General features: G+C 40.4%; 4 protein-coding genes across 9 annotated transcripts in view; 2 read left to right on the top strand and 2 right to left on the bottom strand.

Annotated features, from left to right (window-relative positions):
* Positions 1–270: 270 nt before the first annotated feature.
* On the top strand, positions 271–2520 carry LOC135944616 (cold shock domain-containing protein CG9705). The gene is made up of 4 exons (XM_065491693.1): positions 271–413; positions 1100–1226; positions 1716–1835; positions 1896–2520. Exons 2-4 carry the CDS (start codon positions 1102–1104, stop codon positions 2053–2055), a joined length of 405 nt encoding a protein of 134 aa, XP_065347765.1. The 5' UTR covers positions 271–413; positions 1100–1101; the 3' UTR covers positions 2056–2520.
* LOC135944617 (dynein axonemal light chain 4) lies at positions 2509–4143 on the bottom strand. The gene is made up of 3 exons (XM_065491694.1): positions 3562–4143; positions 3022–3105; positions 2509–2964 (listed from the first exon to the last, which is right to left on the bottom strand). Exons 1-3 carry the CDS (start codon positions 3637–3639, stop codon positions 2800–2802), a joined length of 327 nt encoding a protein of 108 aa, XP_065347766.1. The 5' UTR covers positions 3640–4143; the 3' UTR covers positions 2509–2799.
* Positions 4144–4354: 211 nt separating this feature from the next.
* The window catches only part of LOC135944615 (dehydrogenase/reductase SDR family protein 7-like), a 52816-nt gene continuing 37215 nt past the window's right edge, over positions 4355–19955 (bottom strand). The window contains exons 1-8 of one of the 5 annotated variants that reach the window (XM_065491689.1): positions 7615–7767; positions 6611–6811; positions 5933–6094; positions 5736–5879; positions 5277–5496; positions 5108–5192; positions 4888–5048; positions 4355–4630 (exon numbers count right to left, since the gene is read on the bottom strand). In XM_065491689.1, coding sequence (XP_065347761.1) covers positions 4440–4630; positions 4888–5048; positions 5108–5192; positions 5277–5496; positions 5736–5879; positions 5933–6088 — 957 coding nt within the window. In that variant the 5' untranslated portion in view covers positions 6089–6094; positions 6611–6811; positions 7615–7767 and the 3' untranslated portion in view covers positions 4355–4439. Of the gene's footprint in view, positions 4631–4887; positions 5049–5107; positions 5193–5276; positions 5497–5735; positions 5880–5932; positions 6095–6524; positions 6548–6610; positions 6894–7614; positions 7768–8189; positions 8354–19955 lie in introns of those variants that run through there. The other 4 variants (XM_065491690.1, XM_065491692.1, XM_065491688.1 and 1 more) reach the window with 4 other exon arrangements.
* On the top strand, positions 7790–16590 carry LOC135944611 (zinc finger protein with KRAB and SCAN domains 8-like). Of its 2 annotated transcripts, XM_065491677.1 has the most exons (7): positions 7920–8079; positions 9247–9609; positions 10140–10519; positions 10582–10962; positions 11278–11689; positions 12672–12903; positions 15150–16590. In XM_065491677.1, the coding sequence occupies exons 2-7, from the start codon at positions 9262–9264 to the stop codon at positions 15215–15217; spliced, it is 1821 nt and encodes a 606-aa protein (XP_065347749.1). In that variant the 5' UTR covers positions 7920–8079; positions 9247–9261; the 3' UTR covers positions 15218–16590. The 2 variants fall into 2 exon arrangements, with proteins under 2 accessions (XP_065347748.1, XP_065347749.1); XM_065491676.1 differs by having other exon boundaries at positions 7790–8079; positions 12672–16590.

Genomic DNA, 19955 nt, shown 5'->3' with positions numbered 1-19955 from the left:
AAATTGTAATATTAATGAGAAATAAATCGTGTTATATAAGTATACGTTTACGGCAAAAAGTAATGATACACAGCATTATTTAATGTCGCAGATATATTCAATTACAGGTAACTTAAAGCTCAAATAAATCTCGTCACAAACGGCTCTAACCACAAACACCTGGCATTCCAGGTGGTGGTAGGGCAACTCGTTCAATGTCATACACATTACGCTGATCTCACATCTCACTCTCTCGTGGACTGCATCATCTGCAAAAGATTGGCGCGCGTTCTGGTGGTAGTACCAATGCGAAATCAGTCTGGTTGGCAGCACTGACAAAACATCGATTCACCTTCGAGAGTCGTCGGAAAAGTTCCCGCAACGCGAATTGCCGGCTTGCACTTCTATCCCTCGACCCCGAAACTACAGCCCAGGTAAATACGAGATTCATAACAGTTACAGATTTCAAAAGAAACTGAAATGAACGCTTGAAGCTCAACTCGCCCGTATAATGTACGCTACTCGGGCGCGCAATTTTCAATGTTGCGTCAGTGGCGCATTGTGCGATTTCATTTCACTATCATACAACTTGTTTACATTTTAGTTCTTTTGTTTCTCTTTTTGTAAAATATGTAAACATAGCCATTGCGTCAGCAGCCCATGTCATTATCCTTGTAACACGCAATACTTTTTTATCCAACAGACAACCGAAGAGAACGGGTGTCGTTTTTGTTTTCGACAATTTTCAATGAAAACAGGCACTGCCCGCCCTATTTTGCATTATTAATAATTTCTTATCGCGTTGCGGGTTTTTTATATTTTGAGTTTAGTAACAAAGGATTTTGGAATTTTTATCGAAATACATATTGAGGCAAAGGTTGCAGATTTTGAAATAAAATGTATATGAATCTTCTGATAGATAATTTACAATTTTTATCGATATTTTACGAGCTATATCAATTAATTATTCAACATTGTATGTGCAATGCTGTCCAATTAAAAATGTTTTCCCGCTGGATATTTTAACTAGAGTGTTTGATATAGTTTCAACAGAACCCAGCGCGTGATTAGATATTGTGACTTTTTTCTGTTAAAAAATAACTTTCACGTTTCTTTCCAGCAATGTCTGATTCCGGCCTGTCAACGCCTGTTAAGCAGGGACTCATGCTGTCCCCCGACTCGCCGGGCGCGCACAACTTGCAGCTCCCGAGCCCAATCATCACCAGGAGGAATCGCACTAACTCCACGTAAGGAAGAAATTAATTTCTACTGTAAATTGGCACTGTCGAGTAAGAGAAAAACATCTCGTGTCTGACCAATGATTTGTTTGATGCAAAATGTCGACGTGCGTGAGAGGCGCTCATTTCAATATTCCTGCATGTCCATCTCTCATGTGTATAATATTTAACAGAAGGGTGGAGGCGCGCGCGGCGATGCACGGGGTGTCATTGAGAATGTCTGAGCGGTGCAAAAATTATGCGCATCCACTCTTTGCAACGCGCTGTCATGTATAAAAGCTGCACTCAACTGCGTGGTGCACTTCAATTGTGACGTTGCTTTCAATTAGCGTCATGCACCCGGCGAACAATAAAATCCATCCAGCTATGTGGGCGATAAGAACGGATAGCTAAAGGTCACAGAGGCGTTTTGCAATTGCATTATTTGCTTTTTTACTTTTAATTGCTGCTGTGCTAGACCAACAATAAGCTGACGGAGTGTGAAATTTTGTCCTGCAGATCGGAGCGAGCCATGGTGAATCCTCTCGAGCATGGAAAGGTCAAGAAGTTCTGCCGTGAGAAGGGCCACGGATTCTTGACAAGGGAAAACGGCGATGAGCTTTTCGTCCACATCTCTGAGTAAACACTTCCGTCACTTGAGTTGTCTCGTGAGAATTTAACCGTGGTTTATTCTCGCAGCATCGAAGGCGAGTACGTGCCTATGCCTGGCGACGAAGTTGAGTTCCGTCTGTGTCCGATTCCGCCCAAAATGGAGAAATTCCAGGCAGTGCATGTCAAGATCATCAACTTTGCTCCTGAATTGCACATTCGCTGGGACTGCCCGGACAACTCAGCATAGTTGTGAAACCTGACCACCACCTCTGTAGCCATTCCTCCGATATTTTCGTAGGCATACCGACTTTTTATTTACTACAAATCAGATTCCACATCTAGTTCATCCTGGTCTTGCCAATTTTTTTTTAAATTACCACATATTTACAAAAGTTGAACTTTAATTTTCTCCCAGAGACTAAAAGTTTTAAACTATCTTTCTTTATTTTTAAGATTTGCGTAATTTTGTTTTGATATTTCAAAACCCCCCTGTAGCTTAAGAAGCTGATGATAAAAGAACTATATTATTAAAAATAATATGACTGCTAAATTTTACAAAAATTAAGTGAAGTGAATCAAATAGCGGCGGCTTAATGTGAAATTTGATCTGCCAGAGAAACGAAAACGTCAATGAAGTAGCCAATTGCGTAATTTTAATCTTAATTGTTGCTATTCTTATGGATAAATAAAACCAAGTGACTTGAAGCATGAATGCGATACATTTATTAATATATATTTTAGAAATAGTCAATATTATAACAATACTAGGCTATCATAGCATAGGCATAATGTATAACAATGGCATTGTTGAAAAAGAAAACTTTTAAATTAGAGGTAACTAAAATGCAAAAAGTTATTGCTAAAAGCCAAGCCTCCCAGAGAATACACCTCCTGAGCTTTCATGGAATTCTTTTTTTTTTTTGGTCCGTAAATTAATGGAACAGGTACTAAACAAAGCGCGAGTATTTTATCTCAAAAATGCAGTAGTGATTCATGAGCACTTCCAAACGCAAACAGCCATGTTGCCGGCGAAAAACATGTACAGAAGGTTTCGACATTCATGAGTTATCTCCAAACCAAAGCCTTCGCCAACCACTGCGTGCCACGAGGGCCCGAATTTGTTGTCCATTGTCTCCTTAATTAGTTTGGCAGCACTCTGTTTCAAAATAGGAGCTATACTTTATGCATATAAATAGAAGAATTATTGTGTTACCTCGTTGTTGCTGGAGTGTTTTTCGCATGCCGTAACACACAGCTCGATAGTCTCGTTTTTCATTTCATCAGGCATATCGCAGTGCTGGAAATATTACAAGCGAAATTATTCGCCAGGAAATTGTGGAGCTGATGCATAATTGCTATAAAAACGAGCTTAAAAGTTGCACTGACGAGTCCGATGCACACTATAATTGCATGTACCCTGGCATTCGATTAAATCGGAGCTTGTTGTATAATACTTGTGCTTGCAGCTGTGCAAGAAGTGCTCCACAGATGAAGTTTATAAAACACAAGTTTATATAGAGCTTGTAAAGTCCTTGCTAGTTTGAGCACGCAGTGTGCATTAATTTGGATTGTTTCGCAATTACTAACTTCTCATTACGCGCCTCTTGTGTATAAATTTTAATTAGCTTGAAGAGCCAATAAAGTGTTTTATTAAGAAATCACAAACTAAAACTGCAGCGATCATTGAAATTCCCTCCCCCCTATGTTTGGTTTTCACCAACTAAAGCAGCTGATATATTTTTGGTATAATTACCCGAACAAGCGGATGAGAGTGAATAATTTTCTTGCCGACTTCGACGTCCTCTTTCTTTGCTTCTACGGTCTCGATCATTATTAACGCAAAATTCGTCCGATGCGAAACCTAAAATATGCTGCACGAGATGCTGCGGTTAATTTTGGCGGCGAAGTGCACCTGCTCGTTGATCCGTTTTAGCACGTAGGCGCGTCCAGGGCATGACACCTCTCATGTGACAGCACCGTCTGCAGCAATCGTCTCATAATTACCCACGACGAATAGCAGTGGCCATTGGGCAATGCTGCTCACTGCTCAGCGCGCTGGCTCCATTTTCTCCCAGGCCCAGGCTGCCGAAAAAGAGACGAGGAGCGTTGCAGCAGCTGGAGAGAGGGATAAAAAATGATCTCTCGTACTACGGAGCCATCTCTCGTCGGCTGAGAGGAAAGCCTTAGCTTTTGGAGAAAAATCACTATCGAGAATGAGAGTTCGCCGCCGCCTTTACTGACAATGCGAGCTACTTTTGTAAATCGGCGTGGTGCAAAAAATTTACAACCTTCTAAAGAGGGGGACAATAGTACTCGCATTGCCATAGAGACCTGAATGAGCTGATTGGTCGATAGCACGATCACTTGCTAGTCGAGTACAATAGTGAGCGCGCGCCCTACTACCTCACTGCGTGTGTGCGTGCGGCGACTCTTGATCTATTAATGCGTAAACCTGCTTGACGCAACGAAAGTAATTTTATTCAGCTTAGGTTGTTTAAGGTTTAAGCCTGCAGGAAAATATCGCAAGAAATAAACGTCTCAAAGCATTATGTTTCATCAACAAATTTATTGAAAAATGACAAGCAACAATTATAAATTTCACTTTTAGAAATTCAACTAAAGAATCGCATGTTACGCTTCAGACTCTGCACGCTTCCGTAAGAGGAAAGCGAAGAAATCTGGCGTTAAAACTCGCAAAATAATAGCAAATCTGTGAATAAATGGTGCGATTTCCACTTCTTTTGTTTCAAGAGCCACAGCCTCTAGTATTCTCTCAGCCACGTACTCTGGAGACATTCCTTTCGCAGTGTTCTCGTCCATCACTAAAATTAAAAAATGATAATAACTGTTCTTGATTATTAGTGATTAAAAATATAAAAACTAATTTCACTTGGCAACAACTGCTCTTTACTACTCCTTTAAAAATTATCTATCAGCAGAGTTAAGTTGATATCTCCAACCAAACCATAAAAAAAGCTAAAACCTATATTATTTTTTTTGTGTTACCAAAGTTCTGGTATTGACCAAAACGCGCAGAATTTTCCTAAGAACAAGGCAACATGCATATAATCTAAATTACCTTGATGTGGTTGGCCATCGGAATTGAGTGCGTTCAAGGATATGTTTGTTTTGACATAGCCTGGACTAACCACAGACACTTTAATGCCTTGTGAGGCTACTTCTGCCCGCAAAGAGTCGCTGAATGCTTGCAATGCATGTTTTGACGCTGAGTAGGAAGCTCTGAAAATTTTACAACCCGTCAGTTCCCTCATTATTTGTCTCATAGATGAAGTCCTAACCTATGGGGCACTGCGATTTTTCCCTGAATGCTGCTGACTGCAACAATGTGGCCGCTTTGCTCCTTGATCATGTGAGGAAGCAGGGCTAAAATCATTAACATAATGGTTCTTAGACGACGCTCTTTAAAAATACTAATAGAAAATAAAAAAAAGTTAGCCCCTACACTACCTTTGGTCAAGGCCACATGTCCAAAATAGTTTATGAGCATCACTTTGATATCAACGTCTACTGAGCCATCGACTACAGCGCCTCTGCTGCTAATACCAGCGCAGCTTAACAGAATGTCCACTTTCTTGTGAATGGCCAGTAGGGACTCAATTTTTTGTGGAATTTCATTGAGTTCTGACACATCAAGAGGAAGGATCACAGGCAAGTGCGTTGGGCCGGTCTGAAAGTTACGGGAAAAAGAATTAATATTTCATTCAGAAAAAAATGGAGTTTGTGACCTGAAATTTGTCTTGAAAAAGAAGTACAGACTTTCGAGATTTTTTCAAACTGTCAGAGAAGGGATTCCCGACAGTCGTTATTTTATAAAGATATTTCAATTTTATTTTACTGTTTCTAAATTTTAAATTTGTCAAAAATAGGCGGAATGCACAAAAAATATTTTTACTCAATTTTTAATACCTCATGGCTGTGAATTAGATCTTCACGGACTCTCTGGAGCTCACTCTCTCGTCGAGCAGCCAGCACCACTTGGCATCCTGCTCGGTAAAAGGAATGAGCCAAAGCTTCACCAATTCCTGAGCTGGCTCCAGTAATCAAAACAACCTGAAATATTTTTTTTTGTCAATTCTGATAAGAATTTCTTCTGGTATTTTTACCTTGTTTTGTAGCTTGCTGACGCTATATTTTTTCTTGCGGATGAACATGAATTTGTTGATTATCCAGCCTAAGGCAGAGACAGAGGCCAGTGAACTTAAAATCGCCTTCCAGCCACCCCATTCCGAAATCAGGTCAGAGTAAGGACGAAATGACATGTTCAACTGAAATGAAACAATAAAAGGATAATTTTCAATAAATGGTAATTCCATGCGGTAAAACATTTATGAAACCTGAACAGACTGAGTGGATATCAGACGACAAATTTTTAAAATACATTCACTGCGATTAAAAAAGGGCTTGTGTGTCGGGAATGTCGGACAGGGATTAGGGATGCAGCGTCAAATCAATCTTCGAGATAACAAATAATTAATAAAAAAGGACCACAGAAGATTATTTTTAATTACGATATGGAAGAACGAATGTACAAGGTCTCGATAAACAGTGGAAAATGCGGAGTCACGCATGAAAAAATGTGGGACATAAATATTCACAAGAGGCCAAACCTATTCTATTATTTTCAATGTTCTTTAACACTAACTGACAGCAGATTATGACACACTGTGCCACATCAAAATCAAATCAAGAATCTACCTCTCTAAAAGGTCTCAGTAAATAAATGTATGGTATGGCATAGTCCAAACTCCAAAGGACTTTACAACGTCCACGTTTTCTCTCACCTCCAACGTCCAGCGCTAACCATAACCAAAATAAAGTTTCTCTCTCTTCAGATCTTTGGAGCTTGATTTTGCTTCTGTGGTAATTGATAAAAACAAGCTGACTTTCAAGGTCAGCCCTCCAGACAGTGATGTGCAGTGACATCTGACGGAGCTTTCAAAACTAACTCTCGCAGAAATTTCCCAAGGTCGTTGAAACTGTAACTGAGTTTGCAAATTTTGAATTGTTATACAGTAAGAATAAAATAATAATTACATACATAATTGGATTTTGAATTTCGTAATGAATATTTAATTTGAATATTAAAAATAATACTGAAATATCAAAAATGAATCTTAAAATAAACGTTTATTCATAATCTTTATTTATCATTTTCATAGCAATTTCCAGCTTTTTTATAATAATAGGACTTATTAATAGCAATACATATATTTGAATACTTGAAAAATTTTGGAGTATAAAGCAACCCTTCTTCGTAAAAATTAATTTTAGACTATTAATTTCTGCTTTTACAATTATTTTGACGTATCATCAATTTTTGCCATTTTTTGTTTGAGTGAAAGAGAAAAAATTAATTTTAGGAAAAGAGCCATATATTCCAATTAATGTGCCAACTGGGGAATGAGAACGTATTAGATTTTAAAAGGTAATAAATACATAACGGTGAAAAATAAAATCAATGCAAAATAAAAGGTATTTCCATTTTTTCTTTCTACACGAAACAAATAAAATAGAAAAAAAAATTTTCATATCAATTCTGTCAAAAGAAATGACAAGCTTTAATTTTTTATTTATTTATTCGATTTTTATTATTTATTTTGCACTCGATTTTTTTTATCTTATTGCTGCTTCTATTTACGCCTTTGCTGTTAATAGATATTATTGAACAAAATGAATCACTTCTCAATAAAACAATTCAATCAGTGAAAGAAGGAGGAGTAGTTAGCCATCAGTCGTTTTCGTTTGATATTGCAAAGCTTTATTTTAATCGATTTAAAAAGCTCACCGCGCAACACGTTAGCCGCGACTAGCTGGAGAACGGACGGCGGGCTAGAGTAGCGGCGCCTTGTGGCAGACACCCGAACCTAGCCCGTAAAAAATTCGTAAAAAAGATTCGCGAATCGCGTCGAAAGAATGCCGATTTTCTTGCAAGTCGAACTGCGTCAGTGGCCGCTGAGGCGGCCGTTTGAGAGCCGGGGATGCCGGGCGTCGGACTGACGCGGCCACAGCGCCGGCGGCCGCTGCGGAAGCGGCCATCGGGACGGCGAAAAAAAGCAATAGCACGCGCCGAAATTATTTTAAAAAAAGCTGAATATCGCGGGCGGCGGAGTGAAGAGCGCTCATCACGACTGTCAGTAGAACTATAAAAGGACTAATGTGTATTTTTTGTGCATCTATTTTCGCCGTTAATTTGCAATTAGCGCGGCGCAGCGAGTGAGCGGCCGTCGCAGCAGGCAGGTCCGCGGCGCAGGTAAGCACCACCAAGTCTACAGCCGCCCCCAGTGCCGCCCCAACGTGCCGGCGGCGGCCGTCTCGAGGCCAGACGGCGGGCGGCATCGCCTCTCCGTCAAGTTTGCAAACCAATCGATATGTAGAGTTCGCCAGCAGACACCGTCCTCGAGGCCGTCGTCCGACGACGTGCCGCCCGCCGCCGCGGCCCGGCGTGCCGCCCCCACGCGGGGGCAGCTCTCTGGAGGCACGCGTGGGCTGCACCTGTCCCCTCGGTGCACCACTCGACGCTTTTATTTTGGCATTTCTCAAGGCCGCCAGCGCTTATCGCCGCCGCCGCCGCTGCTTTATGTAATTTAATTCGCACTCGCGCGACGGCCAGCCGAGGCAAATGATGCAAAATGCTATGTAATGTGATGATAACACCTGCACCTGCCCAGTTAGCTCTTTCCCTCGCATATATACACTCATGATTGTGTTGTGCACATTGCCGTGTGCTGGCGCGAGTAAAGCTGCGGGAAATAGAGACATTGAATTAATATCGCTGAAGCGTGGTTTTGGTTTGCCATTTAACTACTCCAAAATTTATATAGGATCTTTGACAGTTTTATAGCAAATAATCTTTATTAATGTTTATCGTCACAGTGCAATCTTAATTATTATTTTCTACAAAAATGTAAATCAGTGCGAATTTTTTTACGACTTAATTTTTTTCAACTCGTTACAATATAATGTGAAAAATATAATTCTCGATAGATGCCAATGAAGGCTGAAGCACGCAAGAAATTAAACCGAGGAAGCTGCATTAAATTTAATATTTTTTACCAACGCGGGGTACATTTTTGTTAAAAATTCATATCTTTATTAAAAACACATATTAAATCTATTGCAATTATTTATCATGTTATGAATCATTTTCTTGCCCTCTGCTCTGCAAGGATATAAGTTTAAATCAATAACAACGCAAAAGATTATGCGACCTTTTTCATGTTTTTAATGATACAAATAATATTTTGTAATTGCCATTATCTCAAAATTGGATCAATTTAAGTATAAGGAGTTGGAATATGCGCGCAATTTAAAGTAAAACGTAATCCAGTTTCGTCAGTTAAATCAAAAAAATTATTTTTTAAACCAAGCTTGATTTAACTCCGATCACTGATCGTTGTTGTCCTGTTGATTTCAATAGGAGGCCGATTGTGAGATGGACCTTCAGATCCTGTGCGCGCGGAGAGTGAACGAAAACAACCACCACCACCACCACCACAGCTCGGCAAACGAAATGATTTCCAGTTCCGGCTCCGGCAGTGCCTCCCCGCTCAAACTGCCCTCCCTGGTGCCACCCGCCACTGGGATGTGGTTCCAGGACCAGGCTAAGCTGCGCGAGAAGCCTCCAGAGGGCAACCCCTCCGACTCGGCAGTTAAGAGCCCCCAGTCTCCGCCTTGGTTCCCTCAGCAGAACCACCAACCTCAGCAGCAACCTTCTAAAGACCTGCGCGACGCCAAGCCTAACGGCAACAACGGTTCTGTCTGGTTTCAACCAGAATCTCAGGTATATGTTTGTTTTTCGGGAATTTTTCTTTTTTTACTAGATAATTTTCCAATTTCTTGAGTTCAGATCTCATAAACTATTCTTTTACGCAATAAGGAATCAATTTTGGAAGGTTTTTATGGAAGTCACCGTTAAAACGTGTATATATTGTGATGTCCGTGATCCTTGTTTTATAAATTAGCTTTAAATTAGTGCTAAGAACCTGCTTGAAAACCAAAAATTACACAAATAAGGTCATAAGAAATTGTCAATTTAAAAAAAACATAGTTTAGAGATTTTGCTATACCTGCTGCAGTGCTTTGTAGTCTAAAAAATACAGCTATTTGTAGCACAAATAGCACAATTAAAAATAAAAAGCTTCAAAATTTCGTTTTTGATGTTTTTATTTTTTTTCAGTTCTTGTAGGTTGTCTGGCATCAAAATGTTTGTGGCGACTGAAAAGCTATAAAAATCATCCTCTAAATTACCTTTTATGTTAAAAAATTTCTGCGTTTCGGGTGAATGTTTGCTCAATAGACAATTTTCCTCAGGAGGACTCTACAAATGTGAATGTTGTGTCGACCAACGACTCAGCGGCTGACGATTCAGATGAAGATGACGACAGCGGCGGCATGACGAATGAGCCCGTGGACACGACCCCCGAGGCAACAAGCCACAACCCAGCACCGCCAGTGAGCACCCACGACACACTGCCACCTCCAGCCACCTCGATGATGGCGCCTTGGTTCCTGGCGCAGAAGGCCAAGGAGTCGATGGTGAAGCCACCAGAGCTCAACATCCCCACTGCCCAGCACCACCACGCCATCTCCAATATTTCAAACATGTCTTGGTTTCTGGGCAACAAGGAAACACCAAACAAGTTGCCGCATGAGAGCAACAATAAAATCTCCGAGCACAACGCGGGCCCATGGTGAGAAAACTGGAATTTAAAATTAAAATATTAATCCCTGCTCATCAAAAATGGAATTTTAGGTATTTGGGCCAGCACAAAATAAATGTCAACAATTCTGAGCACAACAAGGACCAGTCGAGTCCAAACAAAGAGGACGAAGGGCCTTGGTTTCTGGGGCAGTCAAAAACCTCAGATCCACCCCACAAGCAATCAAATGGCTGGTTCCATCACACGGACATCAAAGTGGAGCAAGACACGGACACGATGGACAAGCGGCAGGAGGACGCGGTGAAAAGCGGCTGTGTCTGGTTTGGTCACGGTTTGCTCAAGCCGGACGCAGACAGCCAGAGGCAGGACAACCTCTCTAAGATGATGGGTGCTTGGTTCAGCAGCAGTCACATGATGCGACCAGACATGGTCAAACAGGAAGCAGGCACCGGCATGCATCCTTCAGGGTTCTGGTAATTTTGTTTATATAATTGTGCTTTCATAACCCCACAAATTTTGGTGCCAAAAACCGCATTAAAATTCAAATAGGATTTTATCAAAACATTTAGAAAGTTTTAGTGTTAATGGTTTAACTTAAAAATATAATCTGATAATATCATTTTTTGTTGTTATTTTTTAAATATTATCTACATTAGAGTGCAATAATCTTTCTAGTCAAATTTTTAAATTTAAAAAAATTGATCTCAGATTTTAATTTGTATTTATCACAACAATTCACGGCATTTTCCCCAAATAAATCAATAAATTCAATAGCAAATTATTTCCAGGTTCATTCCTGGATCATCTGCCTCAGCAAACTGCAACGGCGGCGGTGCAAACATGACAGCCGCGCATGGAGGTGGCAAACTCTACCAGTGTGATCTCTGCCAGACTCAATTCCGGCAGCGGGAGAGGTTGCGAGAGCACAGGCGAATACATGCCCTTGGCGAGACGCCTCACACGTGCACCATCTGCGAAAAGGCGTTCACGACGGCCGCCGCTCGAGAGTGCCACGCCGCCGTGGCCCACCTCAACGGGGCTGGGCATCCACCTGGGCCGTGCAGGTTTTGTGAGGCGGGCGACACGCAGCACTTGGAGCATATGGCCATGCACAATCACGACGGCAGCCTGCAGCCACCGCTCAGGAGGCAGGGAGGCGGCATCAGGAGACCTGGTGGACCTGGCGGCTATGAGTGCAAGGTAACTCACAAGGTGGCTGAAATTTGCATGTGTCGTGCGGGGTACAGAAAGCGTTTTTGCCTGCAGGCGCGGCAAGAGCAATGCGAAATGTTAACCCCTGCGAAAATCTAATGTATGCAACCTGCGTAACAATTGGGATAGATAATTTGCTAAACTAGCGCTGCTTGTGTTTGACAATATGATTTGCAACTCATAATATGATCTTGTAAATTAATCAAATTTTCTGGATAAGAGATTTGTTTCAGAATTTTTAATTTAATTTTTTGCACGCCTCCTTAATTTCAATAAATGAGAAATTTAAGAGAATGTGTAATAGTGTTCCACTTTTACGAATTTTGAATTAAGATACATTGTCATACCCAATTTCATGGTCATTGATTATTCAATTTTAATACTATCAACTCGCACACAAAAATGAAAATAAAATCTTAATGATGGTCACAACAGTGACAGAAAAGAAATATTTAATTTTTTTCATTTTCAATCAGCTCTTTTTTCAGAAAAAAATTCCCACTGATCGATTTGTTTCATTGAACAATTTTTACAAGCCAAATTGAGCAAAAACTGTTTTAAAATCAATTTAAAATTTAGGGCCATTTCCCAAACATTTAAATCAATAATTGCTAAAATCGTCAAATAAAAATATTCCACCATCTTACGTAGTTCACATCAGAAAAGGCTAACTCAATGATTTGATCAAAAACGAAAGCGTCAAATCTGTGCAATTAGAGTTTCCTAATTCCTTGCAAAAACTGCAATTATTGTTAAAAGAAACTTTCACTGAAACGATAACAAGGCTGCGGAGACAAAGCATTCAAGTTAATTTTTATTGTGAAATCCATCTTTCGAAATTGCGTAAGAATGATTACCAGATTATAAAACCATTCACGCTTTTGCATGTTTTGCAAGCAACTCATTGATTTTTCTAATAAAATAGTAACAACAAAATAAAAAAAACAATTTAACGCGTGCTGCGTTGCAGATGTGCGGCCTACGCTTCCCCGACGGCCCCTCCCTGACCGACCACGTGGACCATCACCCTGGAGGGCGGCCGCTGCTGTGCCGGCTGTGCTGCAAGACATTCAAAAGCAAGCTCGGCCTGGAGAACCACACGCGGCTGCACACTGGCGAGCGGCCCTTTGAATGTGGCGAGTGCGGCGCTCGCTTCCCGCAGCGGGCGGCGCTGGACTACCACGTCAAGGGACGGCACACAGGTGAGAACCACCGCACGTGCGGCCGGTGCGGAAAACTGTTCCGCTCCACGCCCGGCTACAACAATCACATGCGGCTGCACGCGGTCCGCGACACGGCCTCAGTCAACAACAACGCGGCCGTGGTGGCAGCGGCCGCCGTGGCCGCCGCCGGCGTCATGGCCGGCAGCGCGGTGTCCGCGGTCAGCGACGCGGTCGGTAACATTCTAAGCGGAACGGGAGTGCCGACGCCCGTGGTCGGTAGCAATAAGGAACACCATCCTCACTAGTGCGTAGCCAGCCGCCGTTGATGCAGGCCTCCCTCAGACGGCCCGCTCACACACACTCTCTTACACCACACACATACACACACGGACACACACACACACACTTGCTGCTGTTACGTTGCCAAATTGGATGTTGAACTCCAGAGTTCAGCCCAGCGTGGTCCAAAGTTAATAAAAAATGCAATGTTTTTGTTGGTGGAACTCTTAATTGATTAAATTGTGCGTCGTTAAAGACCTTTATGAATAGAATGAATTTAAGTGAAGAAGGAACCTGGTTGTTCATCACCGTTTTCGGTGGTCTAAAGAAAAAGTTTATTTCAAATTATTTGAAATTAGAGAAGATTTTTTGCTGAGATTCCTCCAAAAAATTTTGTAAAAGGCATATTGGTGAAAAACAGTCTTGATATTAAAAGTAGAGCAAAAATTAGGAAAGAATAATCTATCTCAGAAGAAATGTTTAAATAAAAACCGGTCATTGTGTTTCGTTGTCGCCGTTAACATGCATTTATTTTCCAAATAATTTCAGCCTACATCTGAAGCTCTATTTCATGGCAAACATATTAAATTAGTTTCTGAATTTTATGTTTTCATATCATGATATTATATTGCTTCAGATTTTAGTTGGCAAATAACTTGGATGTTCTTTGCAACGCGAAAACACAATGGCTGGTTTTTATTTCAACGATTACATTTATGCTTAAAAGTGTCATTCCACATAATTTGAATGCACCACTCTGGGGTCTACTCTGATGCTCTTGTGAAGATGCACAAGCTCAACGGAGGTGCCCTGATCTGTGCTCGCCCTTCCTTTCTTCGCTTGTGATACAAAGAAATCGAAATCTTTGAAATCTGATAGTCTGGTAGCTTGAATTGTGATAACGCTGATACGAATCTTGGAATCTAGTGCCTGAATGTCTAATGATAATGACGTGGAAATGGTGAGAATGCTGGACGATCTTCCACTGCCTGCGAAAGTATCTGGGTCCTAATTGTGTAATGGAATAAACTCGCACTAGCAGCAAGGGATGCGATGATTCGTCGGCTCTTTAGCAAAGAATAATCGTTAAGTTTTGTAAATTGTCAGGCCGACAATTTTGCACATCCCTCTTTCATTCTTCTTTAAACTTGTAATCGGAATTTCCTCCTGAAGTTCTACAAAAGCACAGATCGGAGCACCTCCGATTTGAAAAATCGTTTCCTCCGTCTGACGCAGTTTGTGAAATTTTAATATCGATTCAGATTTGTGTACAGGGATGTACAGTTTACTTGATTGCGTACATTTGCTCGATCACTGACACATAAATAACACAAAAACACACACTCAGCCGCAAGCTCATGCTAAAAGTCGACTTGCGTACATATTGATTCCTCAAGTTTTTAACACTCGTCTAGAGTCTGCTGATGTTGTTAACGTGTTAAGCTAATGAATTTCTTGATTTATTAAAGAGTAATGAACCTATAGAGTAATCGATAATTAGTTCCGTAAACTGAATATAATTTCGATTCAAAGAACAGTACACTCTAAATAGAAGCAAACAGAGTATAGAGTTAATAATTATTATTGAGAAGTGGGCTGCGATGTGATGACCAGGCGACGAGAGTAACAATTGGTTTGAAACTCACGGTTTGCGGCGTTTTCCATAAATGCGGTTGTAACTAACACACACAAACATAAAACACGACTTATTTATTCTTCATGATCTGATATGTTTCTTTCGTTGAGACTGGGTTTGATAATTTCTCTGCTGAAGTTTCTGTGTTTGTTGGATTTTGTTAGCATTTTCCTCCCGATGTACATACAAGGGGGTTTTCCAGGTTCTTTTCCGCTTGTTTGTTTTATTTTTCATTGGAACCGAAGTTACCAGTTAGGAGCCTTATTTCCTTGCTTGTCAGGTGCAAAGAGCAAAGTCCTGGAAAAAATACCACTGACACCCCAAGTGTACATTTAATTGGACAATAATGAACGCTAGTTAATTTTTTTAGGTTTCTCCATCTTGCGCAAGTTCAAAATTCCAACCAACACGAGAAATCGAAGTACTTTTCATCAGTAAACCCCTTTCTTAGACAGCAGGTAACACAAGTTGAATTGCATGACTGGAATGGTAAAATCCCTCTAGTTACGAGATCAGTAAAACTGCAGTCATTATCAAACCCTAGTCTCTTGTCTCTGAAAAACATAAAACTACTTGCTGTGCTGAAAAATTCAATAACAATTACGCTGTGTATACTATCATAATTAGCATACTACTATCGTTTTGTGCAAAAGTCCTTGGATTTGTAATATTATTTTTCTTTTGATTTATTGACCATCAATGTTTTTGTCACGATGTAAATTTTGTTCCTCTAAGATGGATGTTGCAAAAGCAAAACGACTGAATTTTATTTAAAAAAAATTGCGATTGGAATAATGAAATTAAGTGCAATAAAGACTGCATAAGAGTATGGAAATTTTAAATACGGAAAGATTGATTGTGAAACTCTTTTGTTAAATGCGGCGGCGGTGATGGTGACTTGCAGCAGTAGTGATTTTTTTCTACCATTGGCAAGCTTTACAATTTCTAGTTGACGTTATTTACGTTTTGAAATTTTCCCTTTTTGAGCATTGTGCTGTGTACATTTTTTTACTAATTTTTATTGTTTGATTTTGTATACTGTCTTCCCTCCTAAAAAGAGCGCACAAGCGGAAATCTTATGCGCTACTCTTGATGTTCCTCGAATACAGCGAATTGAGATCTCTATCGATGTCCCTAAATTTGTGTCATTTTTACCATGGGAAGTGCCATTTAAATTTATTTGAAAAGTGTAACATTATGCTGACAGTTTTTGCTGTAACCTTTGTTCCATGCGCGATTTTATACTAAAAAGTTGCAAGTCTCATTCACTGTAACTCTCAAAGAAATTTATTAAAAAATATAATATACAAAAATGTGTATGTTATTTTGTTATCTGGCAATTGATTATTGATGGAGATGAGTGTCACTCATGGCGAACTTGAAACTCATTTCAAAGTATTTCTATATTCTGCGCTTGTAATAAACGGAGAGCCTTTTAATTTCCACGGCCATAATATGTACTTTGTCATAGGAGAAAATACGTAAAAAAGTTTGTATAACACCGACACTTTCCTCCTCCTCCTCCTTCTCCTCCTCTTTCTCTATCTCTATCAACTCATTGATGTTTTGCAGTTGAAAATGCATTATTATTATATTGTATTTTTGAATCATCGGTTGCGCTGACGCTTGGAATAAGATTTGCAAAAATCTGTTATATTAGTAATGAGATGGATCTGCCGCGAAATTACGAGAATCTTGAGATAAAAAAGAGATCTTTTACTGAAAATATAACAGGTGTGTGTATATATTCTGAGAGATGTTGGAACGAGAAAGTATCAATAAAAACTCGACCTGTTACAAAGCAGAACAAATTTTGATTTTAATTTCATATACATACTATACAATAAGTCTGGCGGTTGTTGCGAGACAACATTTCGATCAATGAAAAATTGTTATTTACACTTTCAACTGGAATTTTAAAAATTTACACCATGATTTTTTCTTCAATAATGTCAACTAGCTCAGTTTGCAATTACATGACCCATCGTTGGAGCTCCTTAGGTCATAACATTCAAATAATAATTTTGGACAACGCTCACATTAGAATTTTGGTATTGTTTCAGTTCTCAATACTCACAAAACAATATTAACAACTATAAAATACGCCTTGAGAGGCAAACAAACAACTAACATAATTTTGTATATCAGTCAGTTTCTGTTTTTGTACATGTAAAGAAATCGCAATGACATTTGTGATTTGTATAATTATGGTGGTTTGGCATTTTGAGCTCATCATTAATTACAGTGTCAACACATTTTGGTTCAGTTTTCATTTAAGTTTTCATTTACGCCATTTTTTATCAATGGCTAAAAACATTATACAATCTTTTAGTGTTTAACATGCTTAAAAATTATGATACAGTTTAAAATGTGATTTAAATAGGAATGATACTGCAAAAGCCTGGGAAATGCTTGTTGCTAATGCATAAACTCATCCCTTAGGATTAAGTTAAAGCCTAAATTGACCTAAGAAGCACTGTTTTTGAGAAAATTGGCTGGAAAGTTACCGTGCTTTTCAAATGGTAATGGCTGTCTCCTCTCCTTACTTAAAATCCGATTTAATTTCAAATCCAAGAGTTTCCCCAATAAGTGGCATACACCGTTGGACAGATCTCGATGAGAGGAATCGAAATATGCCAAGAAAAGCACTGTATATTTTGGAGAAAATTGGCAAAATTTGAATTTTTACTATAGGAAGGGCATTTTTTATTATTGGAAATTGTTGAACAAATTGTTTATCGATCAATTGTTTATAGCATCCAACAATTAAAATAGTTTTAAATTGTTGCTCAGTATCATTCCACTTTAAAACCAACATTTTTGCTAAACATAAAATATTGGCTGAGATGAATCAATTTATATGCCAAATTCGACATTCTGCATATATATGTATGTTTAAAAGGTTTGTTCTTGTCTGTAACTTTATAAGCTTTCTGATTGTGAGCCGTAGAGCAAACAACTGCACATATTCTAAAGCTGACGAGAAAATATACATAAAAATATAATAAAGTTCAACATTTTTTTTGCAGTTTGTTATTAGACAAAAATAAATTGAAATATATCGTTGAAAAATTTAATAATTAGAAAAGCGCTTCTTTGCTTGAAGCTCACTATTCAGTCCGCAATCTGCATTCAGGGAGGCAGCAAATGCAATATTTGAATTTTTTTAGCCTGTCATTTCAATTTGTTCCCCTATGGAAGAAGTCACATCCATTGAAAAATCATTTTAATTTAATTCACCCTAAATGCTTTTTAACTTTTCTTAAAGAGTAAATCATAATTAGTTTTACTGAACATTGTCGCGTATTTCAATTCAATATTATCGTTTTTTTCTTGCTCTAGTCAAATACTAAAGATTTCAAAGCAAGAGAAGGCAAACAGTACTAGCGAAACAATGCTAAAACGATCCATTACAAAGTAATATCACGCCGCACTGAGCCGGAAATAACTTAATACTTTATCACTGATCACTAGCACTGTACACTTGCCACAAGTGCTTTTTGCAGGAGGGAAATTCAGCTACAGTGCAGTCCTTGAGCCCTGGTGGCAGATCGTTCCACAGTTGACAAGTCATTTTTTGTGATAATTGACAAACACATATGTATGCAGAATTTTTTAAGTGAGAATAAACAAACATGAGTGAGATGTATCATTCTAAAGCAAAACGCATGCTGGCCGGAAACACTACTCGCTGGCGGCGGCTGCAGACGCTGGTGCCGGTCGTTCGCGTCACCTCGCTGCTGCCGCCTCACGGTAATGCGCGCACGGTTGTTGAAGTCGATGGCATCTCCCTCGCACATCTTTTTAAAAAATTAAGTCTTTGCTTATTTGTATGATTTTTGTCTCTTGTGGCGGCAGCGGTGATCGTCGTCCATGGATAGAGCGCAATGCCTTTTTATGCACTCTTTCCATTTTCATCGTGTTTGCCTGCGCGGTCGGATGTCACGCTAAGATGGTCTTCACGAAGGACAGGTCTTGGCCCTCTGGGTGCAGCCACGCAGGTTGCGGGCCGCAAAGCCGAGCACGCCTTGTAGATCGCGGCTGATTTGCACGCCGAGCAGCGGCTGCTTGTCAACGTACTGCGGTCTGCAGAGGCTCACCGTCAACCGTCTATACCCAAAGTAAAGCGGCGCTCGTGCTCGCGTAATGTCACAGAGCGTATGCGCTGATTCAGCTGCATCCCATCATTCTCATACAGCAAATTTAGACGCTGTCGAGGGAATCTGCGTCCTCAGTAGTGGAAACCTTCCTCCATAGGGTGGTGTCATCGGCGTACTGGTCACAACTGGAGCTGGATGTCCTTGGGCAAGTCAGCAATAAACACGTTGAATAGCAGCGGCCCTGCATGACCCCCGAGACCACTTCTGCCGGCGCCGGGCGAGCGCCGCAGCGTAGCAACTTGGAGATCAGTCTGGCGAAAGGGACCCTATCAAAGGCCTTGCTCATCTCGAGTAGGATGGCGGGCACGTGCGAGCCGCTCTTTCTCGTCCAAGATCGCTGTCCACGAGTCAATCAATCCCGTGAGAAGCGTTGTGCAGCTGCGTCGCGCTCTGAAACCGTGCTGGTTCGCCGAGAAAATAATGACTTGAAAAAAGTCGGTTAGCTGGTCGCGCAAGATCATCTCGAGCACCTTTCCGACGAGCGACGTGATGTTGATCGGCCGGTAATTTCGTACGTCTTTGTGCATCGGCGTTACGGATTTTCTTCCACTCCGTTAGTATTTCACTCATGCTGAGGAACCGCCGGAAGATTTGGTATAAGCTACTGCTGTTGGCCGCTGCGTAGTTCTTCGACAGAGGCACTTTTATTCCATCGCATCCCGGCGCCGCCGTTTTGGTGCGCTGCAGGAGCCAGATGCAACCCCGCGAAGCTGCTGTGTCGCGCCGGTTGCCTGCTGCGCTGTGCGACGGAGGTAAGTAAATGTTTGCGCTTGCGAAGAGTTTTCCTGAAACACCTCTGAAAATTATGAATCACAACTTCAGATTGCTCTCTGAAAGATGAGCATTTAAAAAAATGTTTATTATAATTTCAGAGGTAAGCACCACGTGTTTTTAATAAGCACGTTATGATAAATCACCATGATAACTTTCACTGCTATTTGGGAAGGCTTCTTCATGCCTTCTTTTACGCTGGCGAATGTTTCGGAAATGTTCTCGGTTAATACCAGCGACGCCTA

The sequence above is a fragment of the Cloeon dipterum genome, chromosome 4 (genome assembly GCF_949628265.1).
Source record: "Cloeon dipterum chromosome 4, ieCloDipt1.1, whole genome shotgun sequence".
Classification (NCBI taxonomy): domain Eukaryota; kingdom Metazoa; phylum Arthropoda; class Insecta; order Ephemeroptera; family Baetidae; genus Cloeon; species Cloeon dipterum.
This window is presented reverse-complemented; position numbering and strand designations above follow the sequence as displayed.